At 27.8% G+C, this 19786-nt stretch overlaps 1 protein-coding gene and 1 long non-coding RNA gene across 8 annotated transcripts in view; one reads left to right on the forward strand and one right to left on the reverse strand.

Annotated features, from left to right (window-relative positions):
- The window catches only part of LOC139424993 (uncharacterized), a 16668-nt gene extending 7288 nt beyond the window's left edge, over window positions 1-9380 (forward strand). The window contains exon 2 of the long non-coding RNA XR_011636144.1: window positions 8177-9380. This is a non-coding gene — a long non-coding RNA (uncharacterized lncRNA). The remainder of the gene's footprint in view (window positions 1-8176) is intronic.
- LOC107454941 (ETS homologous factor) overlaps window positions 8895-19786 on the reverse strand; it is a 149936-nt gene continuing 139044 nt past the window's right edge. For 5 of the 7 annotated variants that reach the window (XM_016072299.4, XM_016072301.3, XM_071177513.1 and 2 more), the window contains exons 8-10: window positions 18413-18608; window positions 16742-16905; window positions 8895-11817 (exon numbers count right to left, since the gene is read on the reverse strand). In XM_016072299.4, the coding sequence (XP_015927785.2) occupies window positions 16782-16905; window positions 18413-18608 (320 nt within the window). In that variant the 3' untranslated portion in view covers window positions 8895-11817; window positions 16742-16781. The remainder of the gene's footprint in view (window positions 11818-16741; window positions 16906-18412; window positions 18609-19786) is intronic. The other 2 variants (XM_016072300.4, XM_071177512.1) reach the window with 1 other exon arrangement.

A 19786-nucleotide genomic window follows, 5' to 3' on the forward strand; every position in this document is an offset into this window, starting at 1 on the left:
TATATATATATATATGCATATAATATTAATTATTTAGTTTACGTATTATAGTTAAATATAGTAAAATATAGTTTTAATGTATAATAATATTATTTTTAAATCTTGTGACTTAATAAGTTTAAATAGGGACGCTGTATAAAAGTTCTGCTGGAAGTTTTTTTCTGGCATCTTTAACAAAAATTATCATTTCACATAGAGAAAGTAGTTTTAATGTTGAAAATAGTGACCCAAGTTCGAATCCCAGATGTGGTTGCACCATTTCGCACCGACCACAGAGCTAACGAGAAATATCTTCAGTGGTAAACGGATGATGGGTTTGAATCCCCTTGTCGTCGGGCTAACCGTGAGAGGTTTTCACGGCTTTCCCTTCTATTTAACGTAAATGCAGATTAATTCCATCAAAAATTTGTCACAATGCTTGATTACTTCCCTAGCTTTAATGCTTGTTCCCTTGTCTTATGTGTAGGGTTCAAAATCACACGGCCACGGCGTTGAGGACTGATGGGCGTAAAATCAGAATTGGGTCGATTCTTCAACACCGGTTATAAAATAAAATATTATATGAAAAAACGCAGTCAATTTATTCACTAATAGCACTAAAAATAATTCGTAAATTAAGTTTGTTTAGATTTTTGTTTTGAGTTCAACTTAACTTATTCAACTGCCTCCTAAAAATCATAATTATGTAAGAAAAAAAAAACATCATCTTTAAATAATACTTAGGAATAGTATTGTTTATATTTTTGAGGGCAGATAAGCTTGTACTAGGGAGTTGTCTAATTTTCATAAAATAAAAATTACATTCGGAATTCCGGAATGATAACTTTAAATAAAATTTATAAATCAATATGAAATAAATCATTTAATAATGATTAATGATTACATATCGTTAACTATAGAATAATGAACTAACTAACAGAAAATTAAATTTCTTAAATTGTGTTTTGAGTTTATTTAAATTTTTACTATAGTTTTTCGAAATTTATATTAATTTAAGAATAATAATCTAAAATAATAACTACACTCTAAAAAATTCCGTATCAAATTACGGCATGAAGCACCAGAACTTTGGGTGCATCATCCGTAAAATACATTTTACCGTAAAATCGACTTTTACCGTAAAATATTAAACCGTAATTTTTACAGTTATATTTATTTCATTGAAATGATTTATTGATCTTATGCTAATTATTACTGTAAAAACTACGGTATATCAGATATTTTGCTCGTAATTTGTTCCAGCAAAAATGAATTTCACGGTAAAAAGTATAAGCTCCCTGAATGCTGGTACTTTATCGTAATTTGATCCGTATTTCTTAAAAGTGTAGCAATATCATTTTAAAACTCATGAAAAGATGAATGTTTTTGTGAAAAATTCGTGAAATTGAAATTGCGTTCAAAGCTTCTTTTTATAACAACTGTAGCAAGAATTTTCATTCATTAAAAATAATCATATTTTAAATTATTAAAAAAATAGAACTTAAAATATCCGAACATAAAACTTGTTTAAATTGCAGTTTTGAACTCAATTAAGCTTATACAGTTGCCTTTTTAAAATTTCAATTGTTTAAAGAAAATTACAATTTAAACAGGGTCTAGTTAGTTATATTATTTAAAATCTTAAGAGTTGATAAGTTTGTAAGGGGACATTGCATAATTTTCAAGCCAAGTTAAAATTGCTTTCAAAATGTCCTTATAACTACACTGGTGTGCGAAACTTAAACAACAAGTGCGTTTTTTGTCATAACTCTTCAAGAAATCATCCATTTGACATGAAATTTGAATATGATGTACATTATTTTGTACTTAAACGATGGTAAAAGAATAATAGCTCAGAAATGAATATAAAGCTTAAAGTAGGGTATGGAACAAAAATAGGCTTTATTTGTCATATAGTGGCGTTACACATGATTGCCTGAAGAAGCGTAAGTACAACTGGCAGATGTTCCCTAGTATGGGATATGCCCTCCCCCTACTGTAATTGTTGCTTGGCATCGTCTCTCCATGCTAAGCACCAGATTATCCAGGAGTTCTTGGGGTAAACGTCTCCATTTCTCCTTTAACGCATCTTTCAGCTGATGGGTGTTACTAGGAGGATACTGTCGTGTCGCAAGACGTCTCCCTAATGGATCCCACACATGCTCTATGGGATTTAGATCTGGAGAGAAAGCTGGTCAATCCATTCGTGAGATATCTTCTCTTTCCAGTAGCTCTTGAACATTAGCAGTACGGTGTGGCCGGACATTGTCATCCATGAAAATGAAGTCTGGTTCAATGGCCCCTCGGAANAGAAAATTACAATTTAAACATGGTCTAGTTAGTTATATTATTTAAAATCTTAAGAGTTGATAAGTTTGTAAGGGGACATTGCATAATTTTCACGCCAAGTTAAAATTGCTTTCAAAATGTCCTTATAACTACAAAAAAATATCAACTTTTTAAATGTTATACACAAAGAAAAAAAATACAAAATAAAACTAAAAATGCCTGAAAATTAAATTTTTCAGAATGAGTTTTAGACATGGGTAAATTTTCTAAATAACTTTTTGAAATTAGAACTTCATAAAAAATTAAAATTTTAAACCAAGTAATACTATTTTAAATACAGTGAGCAGTATTTAAAATATTACGATAAGTTTTCTGTACAATGATGTTTGTAGTATAATGTATGTAAAATTATTTTCAAATTTTTTCTTTGTAAAAAACGTCTTCGTGGATTCTTCAAAGGAATAAAAATTATAGATTACTAAAAAAAAATATTTGTTTAACTATTACATAAAATAAGGATTGATAACATCAAAAAATTAAATTTATTTAGATTGTTTTTTAGTTTAATCAAATTTATATTATAGACTCCTTAAAATATGATTTAAATAAAAAAATAAACAACTTGAAAAATGATCTTGTAATATTATTTTAAATATTACGAATTCAGAAGTTCTTAGTGGAATATTGTATAACTTTCATGAAATTGCATTTAAACAAAGCACTAAAAGTATTATTTTATTAATGGTTATAAAAAATCTAAATAACATTTTCAGTAATTATATAATTATAAATTAAAAAATTGAAAGTACCTGAAAGTTTAATTTGTTTTAAGTGTTTCTTGAATTTAATTTTATTCGTACAGTCATTTTAAAATAATTATTTTCAAATTTTGTAGAGGAGAATTTGGTAGTCCTCAATAAAATTGAAACAAATTTCAAAACTTTTTATTTAATCCAGCAAAAATTTCTAATCAATAAAAATACTACTTTAAATTTTATTCAGAAAAAAATACAAACGAAATCTTAAAAATAGCAGTATTAACTTGAAAATAAATTATACAGCAGTGTAAAAACTAACTAGCAATTATGTTATAATTTAGCAACATGGAAANATAAAATTGAAACAAATTTCAAAACTTTTTATTTAATCCAGCAAAAATTTCTAATCAATAAAAATACTACTTTAAAATTTATTCAGAACAAAATACAAAAGAATTAAATAAATTTTACAACAGTGTAAAAACTAACTAGCAATTATGTTATAATTTAGCAACATGGAAAATAATTGGTGATGTTACGCAAAAACTTTATTAGTTGCTGAGATGTGTACGCGCAATGTAGCCTAGTAACTTAGTTATTTCAAGGTCTATGCAGCATCAAAGTTGGAGAAATAATTTTTGCTTAACTTCGAATTGGAAATTATAAACTTATAAAAGGCATGCAACAGTTTCTGAAAAATGTTTCTTTCCAAAGAATAAAAACGTTGTTGAAGATAATTTTATTAGTAGTGATTGAATGTTGCCAATAGCTATGATTTTTTGAGCCGCGATGGCTCAGGGATAGAGCTTTCGCTTTCCAATGAGGCGAACCGGGTTCAAATCCCAGTCGATACGAATTCAGCATTCGGCTTGCACCGACCACAGTGCTGACGTGAAATATCCTCAGTGGTAGATGGATCCTGGGTTAGAGTCCCCTTGGCGTCAGGCTAACCATGGAAGGCTTTCATAGTTTTCGTCTCCATGTAAGGCAAATGAAACTGATTTCTATCAAAAAGTCCTCCTCGATAGAAATTTCTCAACATACTTGTTCCAGGAGTTCCCTTATTATCTGGAATGGGTTCAAAATTATAAGATTACGGAGTTGAACATTAGAAGTCGTAGAATCAAAAATTGGGTTTGCAGTTCAGCAACGGTCATAAAATAAGATGAAAAATCAGGAAAACCAGGAGACCAGAAAAAAAGAGTCAAAGAACTCGTTAATCATGAAATTTTCTTCATTGATCGCATCTCTGTTGCCTTATCCAAGAGAAAATTTTCGTCTAAAAACTATTGTTACTAAATTTTTTTTCTAATGGTTCCTTGCAAGCGAACTTGTCTTGAAATTATAAATATAATATAGCAAACACTAAGACGTATGTCACTATTTCACTAGAAATGTTAAAATTATATATTTATTACATCAAAATTAGATATTTTGGGATATTAAATACACTATGTTTTGTGCATTTAATGTGTTGTGTTGTAATATTTCCAAATAAAATATTTGTGTTTATTTATCAAATTGTGGCAACAGGCAATAGAAATCAGTAGATTTGTAAAGTCAGTTACGCTCTTTTACTATTTAACCTTTTGTTTACGACTGTTACAATATGTGGACCAGAATTGCATAATCATGATAAGCGCCGTAAGCTAAAGATTCATAGAATGACAATATTAATTAAGTTTGTTTATCAACTAGGAGGCATCTCTTCTTTCTAACTCCCATGCTTATTTCTCATTAATCGCAATTTATTTAAAAGTAGATATTATTTTTTTTTAAAAAAATGAAGATAAATTTGTTAATCAAATATTATTATTTTATGAAAGATCATTTTGGCAACATGCCAATCGTAACAAAATTGAAAATTACATGAATTTTAAAAAACAATTAACTATACACGAAGAAAAAAAATTAAACTTAAGAATGCAGAGTTCGGAATACGATAAGCAGATATAAATCAAAAGCAATTTTTCTCGTTAACTGAAACTTTATATCAGTTTCACAATTCTAATTGGAAACAGTTTTTCACTCTTGAAATAGGTTTTTTATTTTTCTAAAATTTCAATATAATTTTCTAAAATTTCAATAATTTTATAATTTTTCTAAAATTTCAATATAATTGTTAATTTTTCAATCCTTTTTTGAAAGGTGGGCAAATCCTATAAAAATTACATTACCTTCATTTGCATCATCTGGAATCTGCCCAATGCGAAAAAGTTTTTTCTATGAAAGATCTTCCATTTTTTCACGAAGGTTTATACATTTTTGTTAAACATTGATGAAGAAATTCGTGCTTTTTAATTGCATTTTTATTAAGATCCTTAATTCATCAAAATGACTGTAAGAAACAAAAGGACAATAACAATGATAATTTAAATCAAAAGGAACTGGACATTATTGACGAAGAAAGTTGTCATGACGCTATGAAAGATATTAAGTGACTTGAAATCTTTTATGAAATTAATATGATATATGAAATGATGTTGAGAGATTAATATGCTATTTTTAAGAATGTTGAAAGTTTGCATCAGTTACTCAGGAATGTCTGGTAGAGTTTTTTAAGACTGTTGAAAATTTTCAACAGTTACTCACGAATGTCTGGTTAAGTTTTTAAGACTGTTATAAGTTTTCTATAGTTAGGTATGAATGTCTGGTTAAGTTTTTTAAAATTGTTGAAAGTTTACAACAGTTACTCATGAATGTCTGGTAGAGTTTTTTAAGAATGTTGAAAATTTTCAACAGTTACTCACGAATGTCTGGTTAAGTTTTTAAGACTGTTATAAATTTTCTATAGTTACGTATGAATGTCTGGTTAAGTTCTTTAAAATTGTTGAAAGTTTACAACAGTTACTCATGAAAGTCTTAATTTTTGTTAGTTTTTAGCCTGTGTCTTCTTTGATAAATGAAGCAAAATGTCAATAAGAAACAGTTGTGTTGAGATAAAAAGCATTTGTGATATTAGTTTTTAATGTTTGAAAAGTTACTTCAATGATGCATTGTTTGGTTCAGTCAAAGATCGCTATAGTGAACCCGGTTTATAGTGAACTCCCGGATATAGTGAACGAAATGTTCGGTCCAGTGCCTTGCTATACACGTAAAATGTTATTTTTTGTGGATACAGTGAACTAAAAAAGTGAGGAAAATGGATATTATGAACTTTTTCCTGTCTTCCACCGATTTTCTTTCTTCATTTTTTTTTAGTAAGTTTGAAATATCTACTTCAAAATAAATACTGATTTTTAAAACCATCTATAGAATGGAATGTAGCAATAAGCATTTTCTCTTGTTTGCTTCTTTTATCTTACTTTTTCATCCCTAAACAAATGCCTACCAAGGCAGATGTAGGGACAAATTTTTCCCTGCATCAGCTAAAGATTAATAATTTTTTTTGTGCACAAGAGGAAGAGTAATAAAAAATAAAAGCAAGTTAACACATTATTTGTTACTACGTATTATTTTTCAGTCATTTTTGCATTTCATTTTAATGGTCTTTTATTTAAATAATGTATAATAAAAAGGAGAAGTTCGGAACCATTACTTAAAATTGTTTGCGAAACGGATATAGTGAACACCCGGTTATAGTGAACCGAAATTTCGGTCCCTTGAAGGTTCACTATAGCGAGGTTTGACTGCATATACTAAAATTAAGAATCAATCATTTATTAAAGCTTCATTGATTGAAATACGTAAGTTTTTTAAAAATGCTTTATCATTTATAATCTAAAGATCAGATCTTAACGTTCTGTTACGTTCTTAAAGGTTCAAGGGGGTGACTTCAAATAGGCTAATCAATTAGTGCAGACGATATTTAAGTTATGAAGACGCACAAAGACGCACTTTCTCTGAATAAATATACCCTTTTTTCGCCAGTTAATGATTTCCGATTCCCAAAATACAGAAAGAGGTCCGACTAGTTTGGTTAGGAGAGCTGTCCAAATTTTGGACCATTCAATGTTACTTTTTGCGTATTTTGCCAAATCTCGAGAACTTTTCAAGCGAATTGAAAAATTTTTACACACAATTCTAAAATTCGTTTATAATTCTGTGCGAATTGCCAAAGATTATTTCATGTGAAAAATAACTTTTAGCAATTCTTATTGATATCTATTTGTATTATTTATTATTTTATTTAATAATAGTCGAAAATTTTTTAAATTTTGCTGCATAAAATTTTTTGTATAATTTCAAAAATAATTTTACGTGGCAAAATACCAAATTTGAGCGAAATCAGTCGAACAATTCCTGAGAAATTGAACTTCAAAAATACGACTTTTTTTAAATTCAATGTTTTAGGAACTAATGGACTGATTTCGCTCAAATTTTATATTTTGTCTTTATCGCCAAATTTTATTTTCGCCAAATTTTATATTACAGTTTTAGAAATTGATGAAAAAATTATATACATTATTATTAAATAAAATAATAAAAAACAATAAGTATTTACTAAAAGTTATTTTCTGCATGGAATTATAGATGAATAATTGCGTGAAATTTTTTTATGCGTTTTAAAATATCTCAAAATAGGGTGAAATATGCATAAATTAAAATTAATATTACGGGGTCCAAAGTTTGAATTGCTCTCTTTACCACTCTATTGAACCATATTTCGGGTGTCAGTAATCCAAATTCATCGGAGAAAAAGGTGCGTTTATTCAGAAGAAGCACGTTTTTGTATTTGATTTTGTAACTTAAAATATCGTCTGCACTTATTAATTAGTATATTTGAAATCACTCTTTCGAACCTTTGAGATTGGGTCCTAGAATGTGAAGATCCGATTACTAGATCAAAAGTTATTCCGTTCCATTTTTATTTTATTAATGTTAATATTTAAATACAATAGTAGTAATTATTATGATAGAAGATGTTTTGTTCTCTAACACATTGACTGCCGCGTCAGTCATATTCGGGTGACAGCCAAGTTTCTGATTGGGCAGCGTCACCCGCATTGGGGTGACACATATTTGACTACACGCGAAGGATATTCGCATGTATTTGAAAAGATATTTCACAGGAAGTAACAAAACTATTGAGTTGTTATAAAAGTAATATAAAAATGATTTATTAGGAGAATTATTGTGAGCCTCGTAAAAGCTTTCTTGTTCACAGCTATTTGACTCACTAAGAAATAAGTTTTCCATTTTTCTTTCAGAAATTTCAACGAATTTGGGTAAAGAATTTTACTTATACTTCTCTTTACTCGCCCAAGATTAAAACTGTGGCTGGATGAGAAACTGATGCCAAGCAACGGACACAAATAAACAGAAACGATACCATGGAAACAAACGGAGCAAGATACTATTCTTGTGACCACCAGAGACTCGCATTATTAAAATATCGGGGGGAGTACTTAGCAGAATACGCTTTGTACAGCGGTACTCGTGGCCTGAAGGAGATTTCCCTACAAATGCGTGAGGTAGTCAACGTGCTAAAAATTTAAATAAATGTTTTAGAAATTTATTATTTATACTAAGGAAAGCTATTGCACTGTTAATACTGAAATTTAATTTTTGTGAAAAGAAAATTAATATAAAAAATTGTTTTGGTTACGAAAAGTAAAATTATAGTAAGATTAAAATTAAAAAACTCATTGATACTGGAACTTCTATGCTAACATGTTTATATTTTATTTTAGGAACGAGAATATGTATAATGAAAAGCATTTGGCTAAAAAAGATAATTGAATCAAACGTTATTGAGGGTGGGCCAATTTTTACTTTGCTCACTGTATGTTTGGGTAAGACGAAAAACTGATTGAAACGAAATTTTTATACGGGGCTCAGAGAGAATTTAATGTGATTGAATCATATTTCCAGACGTCCCCATTCAAAACTGTTTTAAAAAAAACTTGAACAAATAAATACACATCCTTTGGAGAATAATAATTTTATTTTTATAATAAGGAAAAAAAATATTTAAAAAAAAAAAAGGCACATGAAATCTATTTACAGATGAAAAATTCAAATTTTCATACAATCCTCTTCTAAAAAGATTCAATTAAGAAACTTTCAAGATGACTGCAGAAGAGTTATAAATAGTATAAAATTTATATAAATGAGTGTATAAATCTTTTATTTATAACTGAGTTAAAAATGTTTAAAAATTTTAATCAATAACATTTGAAGAAAACATCTTAAAATATTTATTAAACATTGATTAACTTTAAAAACTAGTTTATAAATATGCACCTGAAAAGTTTATTCCAATTTTTTTTATACAAAATTGTTAAATTGCACATTTTGATTTATATTTATTAGTTGTAAACATTTATTAAAAATATTTCATCCAATATTCTGAAACATATATACAGTTTTAATATACAACTATATATAAATGATAAAACTAAAAATATTCAACACACAAATAAAATTTTAGAAATAAAACTTTTGATTGTGAACACTTGATATGTATATTTAAAAATAAAACTATGAAATTTGTTCGTGTTGATTATTAACATTAGTAAGCGAACAATTAAATAACAAGTTAAATCTCAATGCAATTGTTATGAGGACATTGATATAAAAATTGATCACTTCATAGGTAATTGATCATTTAATCTCTTTAAAGCGATATTAGTAAAAATCGTAAATATGATTAAAACTAATCACATGAGCCGAAGTATAATAATATAGAAATATACCTTTGAAACATATATGAAAAAATATATTTTTAAAAATGATTAGAAAAAGTAACTAAGTTAAAATTTTTTACATAGCTTAAATAAATTAGTAATTCATTTTAAACACATATTAAAGTTACAACAATTTTTAGCGTATTGCTTTTGTTATTAATTTGCTGCTGTATAGTAATCATTATTGTTGTAGTCTAAAAATTATTACAATATAGTATAAAAATACTTCTTACAGTATAACAATATTTATTAATAACGTATAATAATCAATATCATTACAATATAATAACAATCATTAATATTATAAACTAATCACCGTTACTACAAAAAATGATTATAATTATTATAATATTATTTTATCTATAAAAGTTCATAAAAGACTTAGACCAAGATATATAAAAATATTTTTATCAATTTAAATATAGATTTTAAAATTTAACTATTATTAAACATTTTCATATAAAACTATTTAACATTGTATTTACAGTGAAAGTATATAGCTATCTCACATCTAATATATTCAATTTATACAAAAATTGCATTCAACCTGCGTTCAAATCTAACAAGAAAAAAATCTACCATATACTTCATAATACTTTTACGAATACATATGTATATATATTTATATAATCTCTTATGAAAAAAAGAGAAGACAAAAAACAAATCGTGTTATTTTACAAAATAAAGTACCAACACTGATGACAGCAACAACAGACAAGCAGAAGAGAAATGATATACAATTCATGAAAAATGTAAATAACTACACAAAAGCAATTAGAAATAATAAAGCTTGTATGTCATGATATGGTGTTTTTAAAGCGTTTTCACTTTGAGCACTAAACATTTCTTTATGAAAAATATTGAAAATAATCGAGATGTTTTTTTTCCTACTAACATCTTCAAATAACTGGAGTATTGACTAACAATTTAACATGAGTCATTAAGAGTAATGCTATGGTGAAAAACACTTGTGAAGTTTCGCAGTATTTCGTTTTGGTAGAAAAAATAACAAATATTTACTACAATTACGTAAATCTGCACCTCGTAAACTTCCTGAAACTCCACAGCAAGTTTGCAAATGTCGTGGAAATTTATCGTCAATATCGAGAATAGAAATACGCTTTATTATAAAATAAAAATGAAATAACACAGTGACATTTTAATTTTAAACATTAAAAATTCCATACTATAAATTATTGATCACATTCGAAAAAGCATGTTTTCGCATTAACTAACATATTTAAGTAAGTAACCAAAGTAATAGAGTGTCGAGAAAAAATTTAGAAGTTAATTCTTAATTCTAGATGTAAAAATAAACATTTACAGCAATAATCTTCAATTTATGATTAATTTAAACTCCAGAGCTGGTTATTCTAACTGTCAAGTGTAGAAATATGCTTTACGATAAATGAAAAATAGTTTTTATAACAGCTAACAAATATTAGATCGAATAATGTTAGAAATAAAAATTGATGAACTAAAGTATTAAAATGATAACCAATAAATGAAAATTTAAATTATAATATTTGTTATCCGTTGAAGGAAAGAAGCTATAAAAAAATTCTTTACAAACTTACAACAAAAAGCGCACATTAAAAATAATATACATACAAAATCACAAAAAAAAAGAAATATTTGTGAACAACTACATTATTCATTTAAAAACAAAAATATTTTACCAAATGAACTTCAGAAATGACATGATGCAATCTTTAGAAATGTTGAAAAAAATCACCTTTTTTAGAAAGAGATCGTAACGTGATTCACGGAAGAGATTTTATAAAAATCACAGAGCGTTCAAACGTACAACACTAAGAAAATACATCGGATTCCACCTCATCAAAAAAATTTGTTTTCGTTCTCTTCCTTCGAAAATTGTTCAATATCATCTATTCCCATAAATTCATTTTTGTGTGTATAGATAAATGTATAACAAAATATGAGAAGTGAGCATCTTTTAATAGTTTGGTTCAGATGATAAAAACCACATCTGTACAAACAAGAGAGTTTGAGGACATGAACATGGAATTAGAAATGACTGTGCACTAATAATCCTTTAGTGGTAACCAGGTCCATGCCTCCAACCTGTAGCATTTGGTCCGAACTTGTACACCAACCGCCTTCCAAAGACAGGTAAAAGCACTTGGCTCTTGTAATAGTACCTGATGATTAAAATTTATGCATGTTACTATCATGTTTTTTAGCAATGAATGATTTACATACAGGGTTTTTGTAACAACCATCTTTCATGTATATGGAATAGTCAAATTAAAAAAACTTGGTTCTTTGTAAATATTGCTGTTATTTTGCAATGCGTCTATCTAATCGGAAGAGCATCAAGAATTTTCTGTTTAGCCTAATTTTTCTAGGATTATTACATTTTGCTCATTTAAGTTTTAGGATTTAAATAATCTGCCAAAATATACTTAGGCTTGTTTACTGAGGTGCGTTAAACATAAGTTTTTACATCCCTCGAAAATTACACTAGGCTCATCGCAAATGACTTAAAAAAAATCAGGCTTAACAATGCAATATATGATCTATAATTAGTATAATAGTAAGTGAATTCATAGCAATAGCTCTAAAATCTGTCAGTCTGATATTGGAGACTTTTCAAACAACCTAGAGCATTACAAAATACACAGTGGAGTCTACTAGCCTTTTCAAACTAGCCTGAAGAGCATTTTTAAAACCTTGTAAAAATGAAATCAAAACAATATTTACATGAAAAGAAGCAAACTAATATTCAAACGAGTTAAAGAGGAAAACGTCATTAAAACTCGTCAAGAATCATTAAGGAGGAACGCCAAATTAAAAAGGTAAAAATAGTTAATTTCTTCGTCAAGAGAGGCAGTGAGCAACGACAAATGGGAGGAGGCAAAAAACAACGCCTTGAAATTTCACCCAGCAATCAAGCTGTTTTTTTCCTCCAGACTTCCTCAGAAATAATTCGTTAGATTTTGTCAATGGTTTTATTTTCCTTTCGCAAAAATAATAATTTGGGTCACGTGTTGTGTTTGCGTTCTCAATTCCATTTTTGTCAACGATTTTAAAAGTGTGCATAAAGGATGGTTAATACTGTAAATCCTGTATATAGTTTTTACACTAACATTTTTAAAATAAAATATTTTTTAAAAATACATTTGGATGTTTGGTTACACAAATTAAAAGATATTTTTAATATTTTAAAAAAATAACAAACATACAGTAATAATAACAAAAATTAGATATAAGTCTTCAATAATTTCTAGAATTAATAAATCAAAATTTACGCTTATTAAGTTTCAGTTCTCAATATATTAGAAGCCCAACTAGAAAAAAAATCACAATTTCTTTTGTGTGAGATAATTTGAAAAACCTCATCTAACTCGTTAAATGGAGGGGATCAGCACGATTGTAAATAATAAAAATATTTACATAATATTTTTGTAGTTAAAATTAAAATTGTATGTCTTTTTATCAAACTTAAAAATATTTAATATCTTTATCAGTATATTTAAATTAAATGTGCTACATTTTTCTGTGATTAATTTTTTTAAAAATAAATACGCCAGAAGACCATTATATTTTGATGCTCCATAAAACATCATTTCTAGAAAGAAAAAAACCCCCAATGAATTCGGGGGTTTTATTAGTTAAAAATTTTTTTAAGTAGAAGTGCACCGTGATAAGTTAGTCATCCAAATTTTAACTGCATGAATTTTTAAAAGATTCATTTTCGATTTGATTAATATACAATAATGATAGCATTCGAATTTTTGCTGAAGATAATTAAATATAAAAATCAACTTAATTATATTTCACTAGCGTTCTATACGACCATACAAGTCCAATAAAATAACTCCGCAGTTTATTAATGAATTTAAGACAATAAATTTAATCGAAAGTTTTTTTACATTTTTAAATTTCTTTATTATCTCTTTCATAATACATATTCGATCGGTGTAACTTTTCTTTAAGTAAATTATGAATACATTTTGCATTGCTATAATTATTCATTTTTTGCTCGAAGCTTTTATTAATCTTATCCAATAAGTAGTAAGGAAATTATAATAGAATGCATTTGCATAAGCTTATCGGACAAAAAATTTGGACTTCTAGAGAAATCAAGTAAAGCATCATGGATTTTGGACTTGATAACCACCTGGAATTTATTGGGAAGCAAGTCTACAAGGGTTTATAGTACGCTGCATCCAGTTTAAACTCCTTGCTAAAAATTTGATCGCGTAAGGTCAATGATTTTGGCATTTTTACCTGCTGTTCCAACAAATCCCACATGTTTTTTCTTGCAAGGTTCAAGTTAGGCGCTTTTGGCAGCCAGTCGAGATTTAATAGGGTATGCAAGTGTTCATAAACCCAGCCTCATATTTTCCAGCCTGATGAACTATGCTACTGTAATCTTGAAAAATAGGGTATAAGAGCGTATTATGTTGACTGAAAGGTGTTGAAATAAACATGCTGGTTCATGTTTGAACGAACCTTTAGTGAAAGAGCCCAATTAGTTATAGGGAAAAAAATCCAAGACATTGCGGGCCACTTACTTGAGCATTTCTCTAGGAATGAATAATTTTTTATCTGAGGAGCTCATAATGTACTGTTACATCAAAAGCTTGAAAATTTCCTTGGAAAAATATTTTCATTTCATAATCATTGTAAGGGGAGTTTTCAAGCTTCTGCACGGGAATTTTCCTTTCACATTTCTGCTCTTAAAATCATTTTAGAAAAGCAAAAAAAAAATATATGAATAAACAAAACATTAAATTTTTCATAGGTTATGAACTGTCAAATACATTATATTTATCGTAAAAAATTTGTGCAAATAATAAATATATAAAAATTACGCCTGCTTATAGATATTGAATTACCATACATTAATTTATAATATATGAGAGATGAATTATATTTCTATGAGTTGATGAATTTCTAGTTATCGTTCAAAAAATTATAAGAAAATTTTTAAAGATGAATAAGTAAGATAGTCATATCGTCGATTCGCTAAAACAACTAATATATGCATGTTCACTGACTCTCCCGTAGTGATTCTCCGATTCACTGTTTTTCTGATACTAAGATTGGTTGATTCATTAATTTACTTCCGTTCATTTTTATGCTTTATTCACTCGCTGTACTAAAAAAAAAATCATAAGAATAATTATATTAGGTATTATAACGTATGAGCTTTTAAGGTAAAAGCAAACGAGCTTAATAATAATATTTAAAAATATTTATTTAAAAATATTTATTTAAACAAACAGGTCATAAAATCTAAAAGTTACATTAACAAATACAAAAACGAAGAGTAAAGGAAAATATTAAATGATTAAAAATTAAATGTATCTCCCGGTTGGATAGATTTTTATTTACTCTAAGGTCCTTAAAAAATAATATAAAAAGGTCATCAAAACATTTAAAAATTATAAGTAAACAAATTATTGTTTTTATTTTTCCAATATAATTTAGTATTTATTTTGAGTAGAATTAAAATTTAAAAAAAAATTTACAAAATCTTTATTTCTTACGGCAAGTAGTATAAAAACATATTGTCCTTTTAAAAGAAAGAAAACTATGATTAATTTAATAAATGTAATAAAAATTACAAATATATTCCAAAACAAATAAATATATAGAATATTTAAAACAACTCTTAACAACGACTTAACTCTTGTTTAAATAAAACTAAGCGAAAATTGAATAAGACAAAATAAGTCCATTTTTTGACGAAAATAAATATAATGATCTAATCAACAAAGTTGAAGGAGAATGGGATGTCGATCTTAGTGATGACGAATCGTTAACATCGTTAATGAAATGGCTGATGATGACGTGGATGATGATAATGATGAAGATGAGGAAAAAGTTCCTTCAAATCATACGAAAGCGTTTGAAGCCTTTGACACAATTCAAGACTATTTTCTGATAAATTCAGTTTCCTCTAACTAAATTTTCTTATTTGCATGAATTTTTTAAAAAAAACTGTTCAGTAAATATCAGTAAACAGTAAATATCTAAACCATTATAAATATTAACATTTAATCTTTAGAAACATTTTTATTCATGTTCTCATTGCAGTCTATGCTGCGTTTTAGAATTTTGAACAGGCCTTTCACTTATGTGTCTCTTTTACTAATGCGCTTTTTTCTGTTGGTCCCATAGACCGGCACATAAGTGAAATTCATTGTTTATTTTTTAAAAAAAGACTAACATAATAATATCAACATTTAATTAAAAGACCATGTACTAAAATGTCATAACTTTGGAGGAATAATAATTAAACATTCTAGAGTTCTGAGAAAGAACATAATTGAAGTGTTTGGTGGAGCTTTTTTTGCAAAAATTTAAAACCTTCTACCCGAAATTTGAAATTGCTTGAATGTTTTAGGATGCTTACTTGTATATAAAGCAAGAATCGATTTAAAAAGTAGTATAAACGTAGTAGTTTAAACGAAAAAATAGTCAATATGTTTAAGATACATTTTACCAATTAAACTTAATTACGGTTTAAAGTCTTAGACTCGTTAACTTTATTGCAGCATTTCCTACAAACATTATTAGTGTGTTTTCAGTAAAAATCTAGATTTTAAAAAAATTACAAAATACGAAGTATGAAGGAACATTTATTGTTGGAAGGTAAAAACAATATTAAAGAAAAATTATGGGAAAGTTGTTAAAATATGTTTACATGTGAAATAAACTAATTTCTTTGATGTTTACAAAATAACAGGTTTGATAATTAGATTAATTGAGGTTTTCTTTAAAATGTTTACTGAACGCAAAAAAGGGCATATTAAATTGTTAACTAATAATGGTAATAAATAATAAAAAAAATATTCAGGAAAATAAATGATTAATACCATTTCTAAAATACCAAAGTCTTAAAATGTTATGGTTGGATGTTATAGGATTAAAGAAAAAGAAATGTTGCAAGGAAGAAACCAATTAGATCAGGTGTAAAGTTTAAAATGTTAAAGAAATACATTAGTATTAACACCATTGTATACATTGCATGCAAATAAACCAAAACCATAGTTAATAAGGAATTGTAACAATTAAAGATTAGTTCCACAGAAAAGAGAAAGTACCAATCACCAAAATAAAGATCTCCAGAATGATATTTGTTTGCAAGTTTTCATGAGCGGTCATGAATATCAGGTATACAGCCACTTGCTTTCGGCCCAAATCGGTAGATGAGTTTTTTTGGAAGCCCTTCTGTTTTGGGAACAGGAGAAAGAATTCCACTGCTATAATAAGTTCTAAGAAGAGTCACGGTTTTATTAGAATAATAAAACAGTAAACACAAAATTAAAACACCCGGAAATTTATTCTAGTTTAAAAAGTTTGGTTTGTTCAAATGAAACTGATACCGAAATTGAAGGAAGATTATAATTCAGGAATAACTCAATTCCAACTAAAGCAATTATTTTTGTTGAGCAATCTTTCATTCCTTTTCCCAAAAGAGTTTTTGTTAATTTAAATTTGTTGCTACATGTTTTTAATCCTAAATATTTTAATATAAATTGTTGTAGCTACTATTGTTGTTTGCAAAGTGCAAAAAAATACGGTAAAACTACCGAAGTATGATAAAAATTGCGCTTTTTGGCTCTATAGGAACATCAAAAAGCTCGGAAATGTTACCGAAGCACTTAGGTAATAATGTTGGAAAATTAACAACAAAATATAGTTGTACTTCATATTTGCTAAAATTTGGTTATTTTTTCATGGTTATTTTTGGTTATTTTATTAAAATTTCTTTTCAGATTCTTTTTACTAAATGTGTAGTAATAAGAATTACGATTTTGAAAACCAGAATTTCCAGTAACATACGAACAGAAAAATTAACAAATGAATGATTTAAATACCGCATTTTTTAGTTTCAAAACCAGAATTATGTTTTTTTTTTAATTAAAAATGTCTTTATCATACAGTACGGTAATCTTACCAGAACTATTTTCTCCGTTCAAAAAGCAAAATTGTTTTTGTATGTTATCATCTGTTACAAACGATTAAAATTAATATTCTATTTAATTAAAATTATAATTATAATTCTATTTTTATTACCGCAAAGAATACGAATATTTTTTTGCTTTCGGTATCAGCTTTATTTGAGTAAGCTATTTCGTTATGTTTGCTAACATTTATAATGCACATTTTAAAAATTTTCAGCTTTATATAAAAGAGAAATGGACTAATTTGAGATAATTTTCAACAAAATTTTAAAAAAATGCAGGATCTTTTACAGATTTCTTCATTTTTAAAAATGCAAATTAAAAAAAATGAATTTGACTACATTAACGAATTTAACACACTCTAAATAGTTATGTTAATATGTATTGCTAAATACTATCTATAAAATCAAATATTTCTTACCGAATTTCATTATCTGAAGCACATATAAATTTAGGAAATTAAAGTTAAAGAATAAAAATGAGACTTATATACTTAAAAAAAAACATCTTCTAATAATGTATATAGTACTGTGCCACTTAGCACTAGGTAAAACTAGTTTAATAAAACTAAATCCATTGAGACAAAATATTTTTTTTTAGCTACAACTTTTTATATATAGATAAGAGATTAAAATTCTTTAAAATACTTTGAATTAGTAATACATCAAATAAACATTGAGAAATACTTTAAACATTTAAACAAATTTGCAATTGTTTATTACTATTTTTCCTTTAGCCTTGAAATAATATAAAAATGTCTGAAAATTTTTAATCGAAATTGTCTGTCTGTATGATGAAATATTTGATTACTTACCGCATGGCTCGGCTTAATTTCTCGTACGTCATTCTAGGATTCTGTTTCCTATCCCCCCACATTTTTGCCACCCTGTCAGACTGCACAAATTTGAAGATTCCGTCTTCAGGCCGCTCCCAGCGAATCAGGCTGGGATTCGTGGCGGGATCCAGCAATAAGTCACGGATGAATTCCCACAATTTTCCGTTTCCTTTGCCTGTAAGTAAAAAGGACGAAATAAGGGTGACACAGAATCTTTTTTTTTTATAGTGCAGGTAAACAATGGTTTTAATCTCACTTCCGATCAAGACAAGATGGACAAGACAAATCACATAGGACCTTGCACACGCGAAGAAGTGGTTAAAAGATAGAACCAATCGTTTTTCCCATCATATTTGAGAGATGAGAGAATAATCATGGCTGTTATTTTCAGGTATATTTAGGCAGTTTTTATCATATTGATTAATTATACTTTTATAAAAAATATATAAAATAAGCAGTTATACACGCGAAGCTCTTTATACGCTTTGAAAATAACCACCATTAAGCTGTCCATGTAACCAAAACGATTTTTTTAAATACATTGCAAGATGTAAAGGTATCTTAGAATAATGTAGAAAATACCTAATGGACAATGGTGAGTCGTGGTGGCTCAGCAGAAGAGGAAAAGAATGCGGAGGAGGTGAATCAGGTACGAATCCCAGCTGTAGCTGATCGTTACGAAATCTTCTCCTGGCTCGCACCGACTACAGCGCGGACATAAAAATATCCTCAGTAGTAGACGGAGCATGGGTTAGAATTCCCTTTGTCGTCGGGCTAACCGTGAGAGGGTTTCCCCTCCAGATAACGCAAATGAGGGCTAGTTCTTCTAAAAAGTCCTCCACGAGAGGTAGTTTGTCCCATTGTATGATTTCGGAGTTTCCTTGTCTTCTGGATTTGAATCAAGATTACAGGGCTATGAAGTAGAATATAGATAGTCGTAAATTTAGAACTGATCCGCTGTTTGACGCTGGTTATACAATAAAATGGAAAATGGCGGAATTTCGGAAAAAATTTACGATTTACAGTAAAAAACTTGTTAATTATTCATACGTAACCTTGAAATAGTCAATCGGTTATTAATAAACATCAGTGCAAGTTACGAATTTTGTCAGCTGTCGGTTACTAATCGACTACTTTGTCAGCTGTCGGCAACTGAATTTTACCTTCAAGGCTTAAAGCTTAAACCTTTTCAATTCTTGTATGGTTATTGGGCAAATAAATATAGCAAGGCGTTAAGGACACACATAGATAATATTTTTTAATTGTTAAAAATTAACATTTATTTACAAGTGACTATGGAAATAGTAAAACAAGTGGCACGGGAATAACAGAGCAAGTCAAATAAAATAAGAT

Source organism: Parasteatoda tepidariorum, chromosome 2, assembly GCF_043381705.1.
Source record: "Parasteatoda tepidariorum isolate YZ-2023 chromosome 2, CAS_Ptep_4.0, whole genome shotgun sequence".
Taxonomy (NCBI): Eukaryota; Metazoa; Arthropoda; class Arachnida; order Araneae; family Theridiidae; genus Parasteatoda; species Parasteatoda tepidariorum.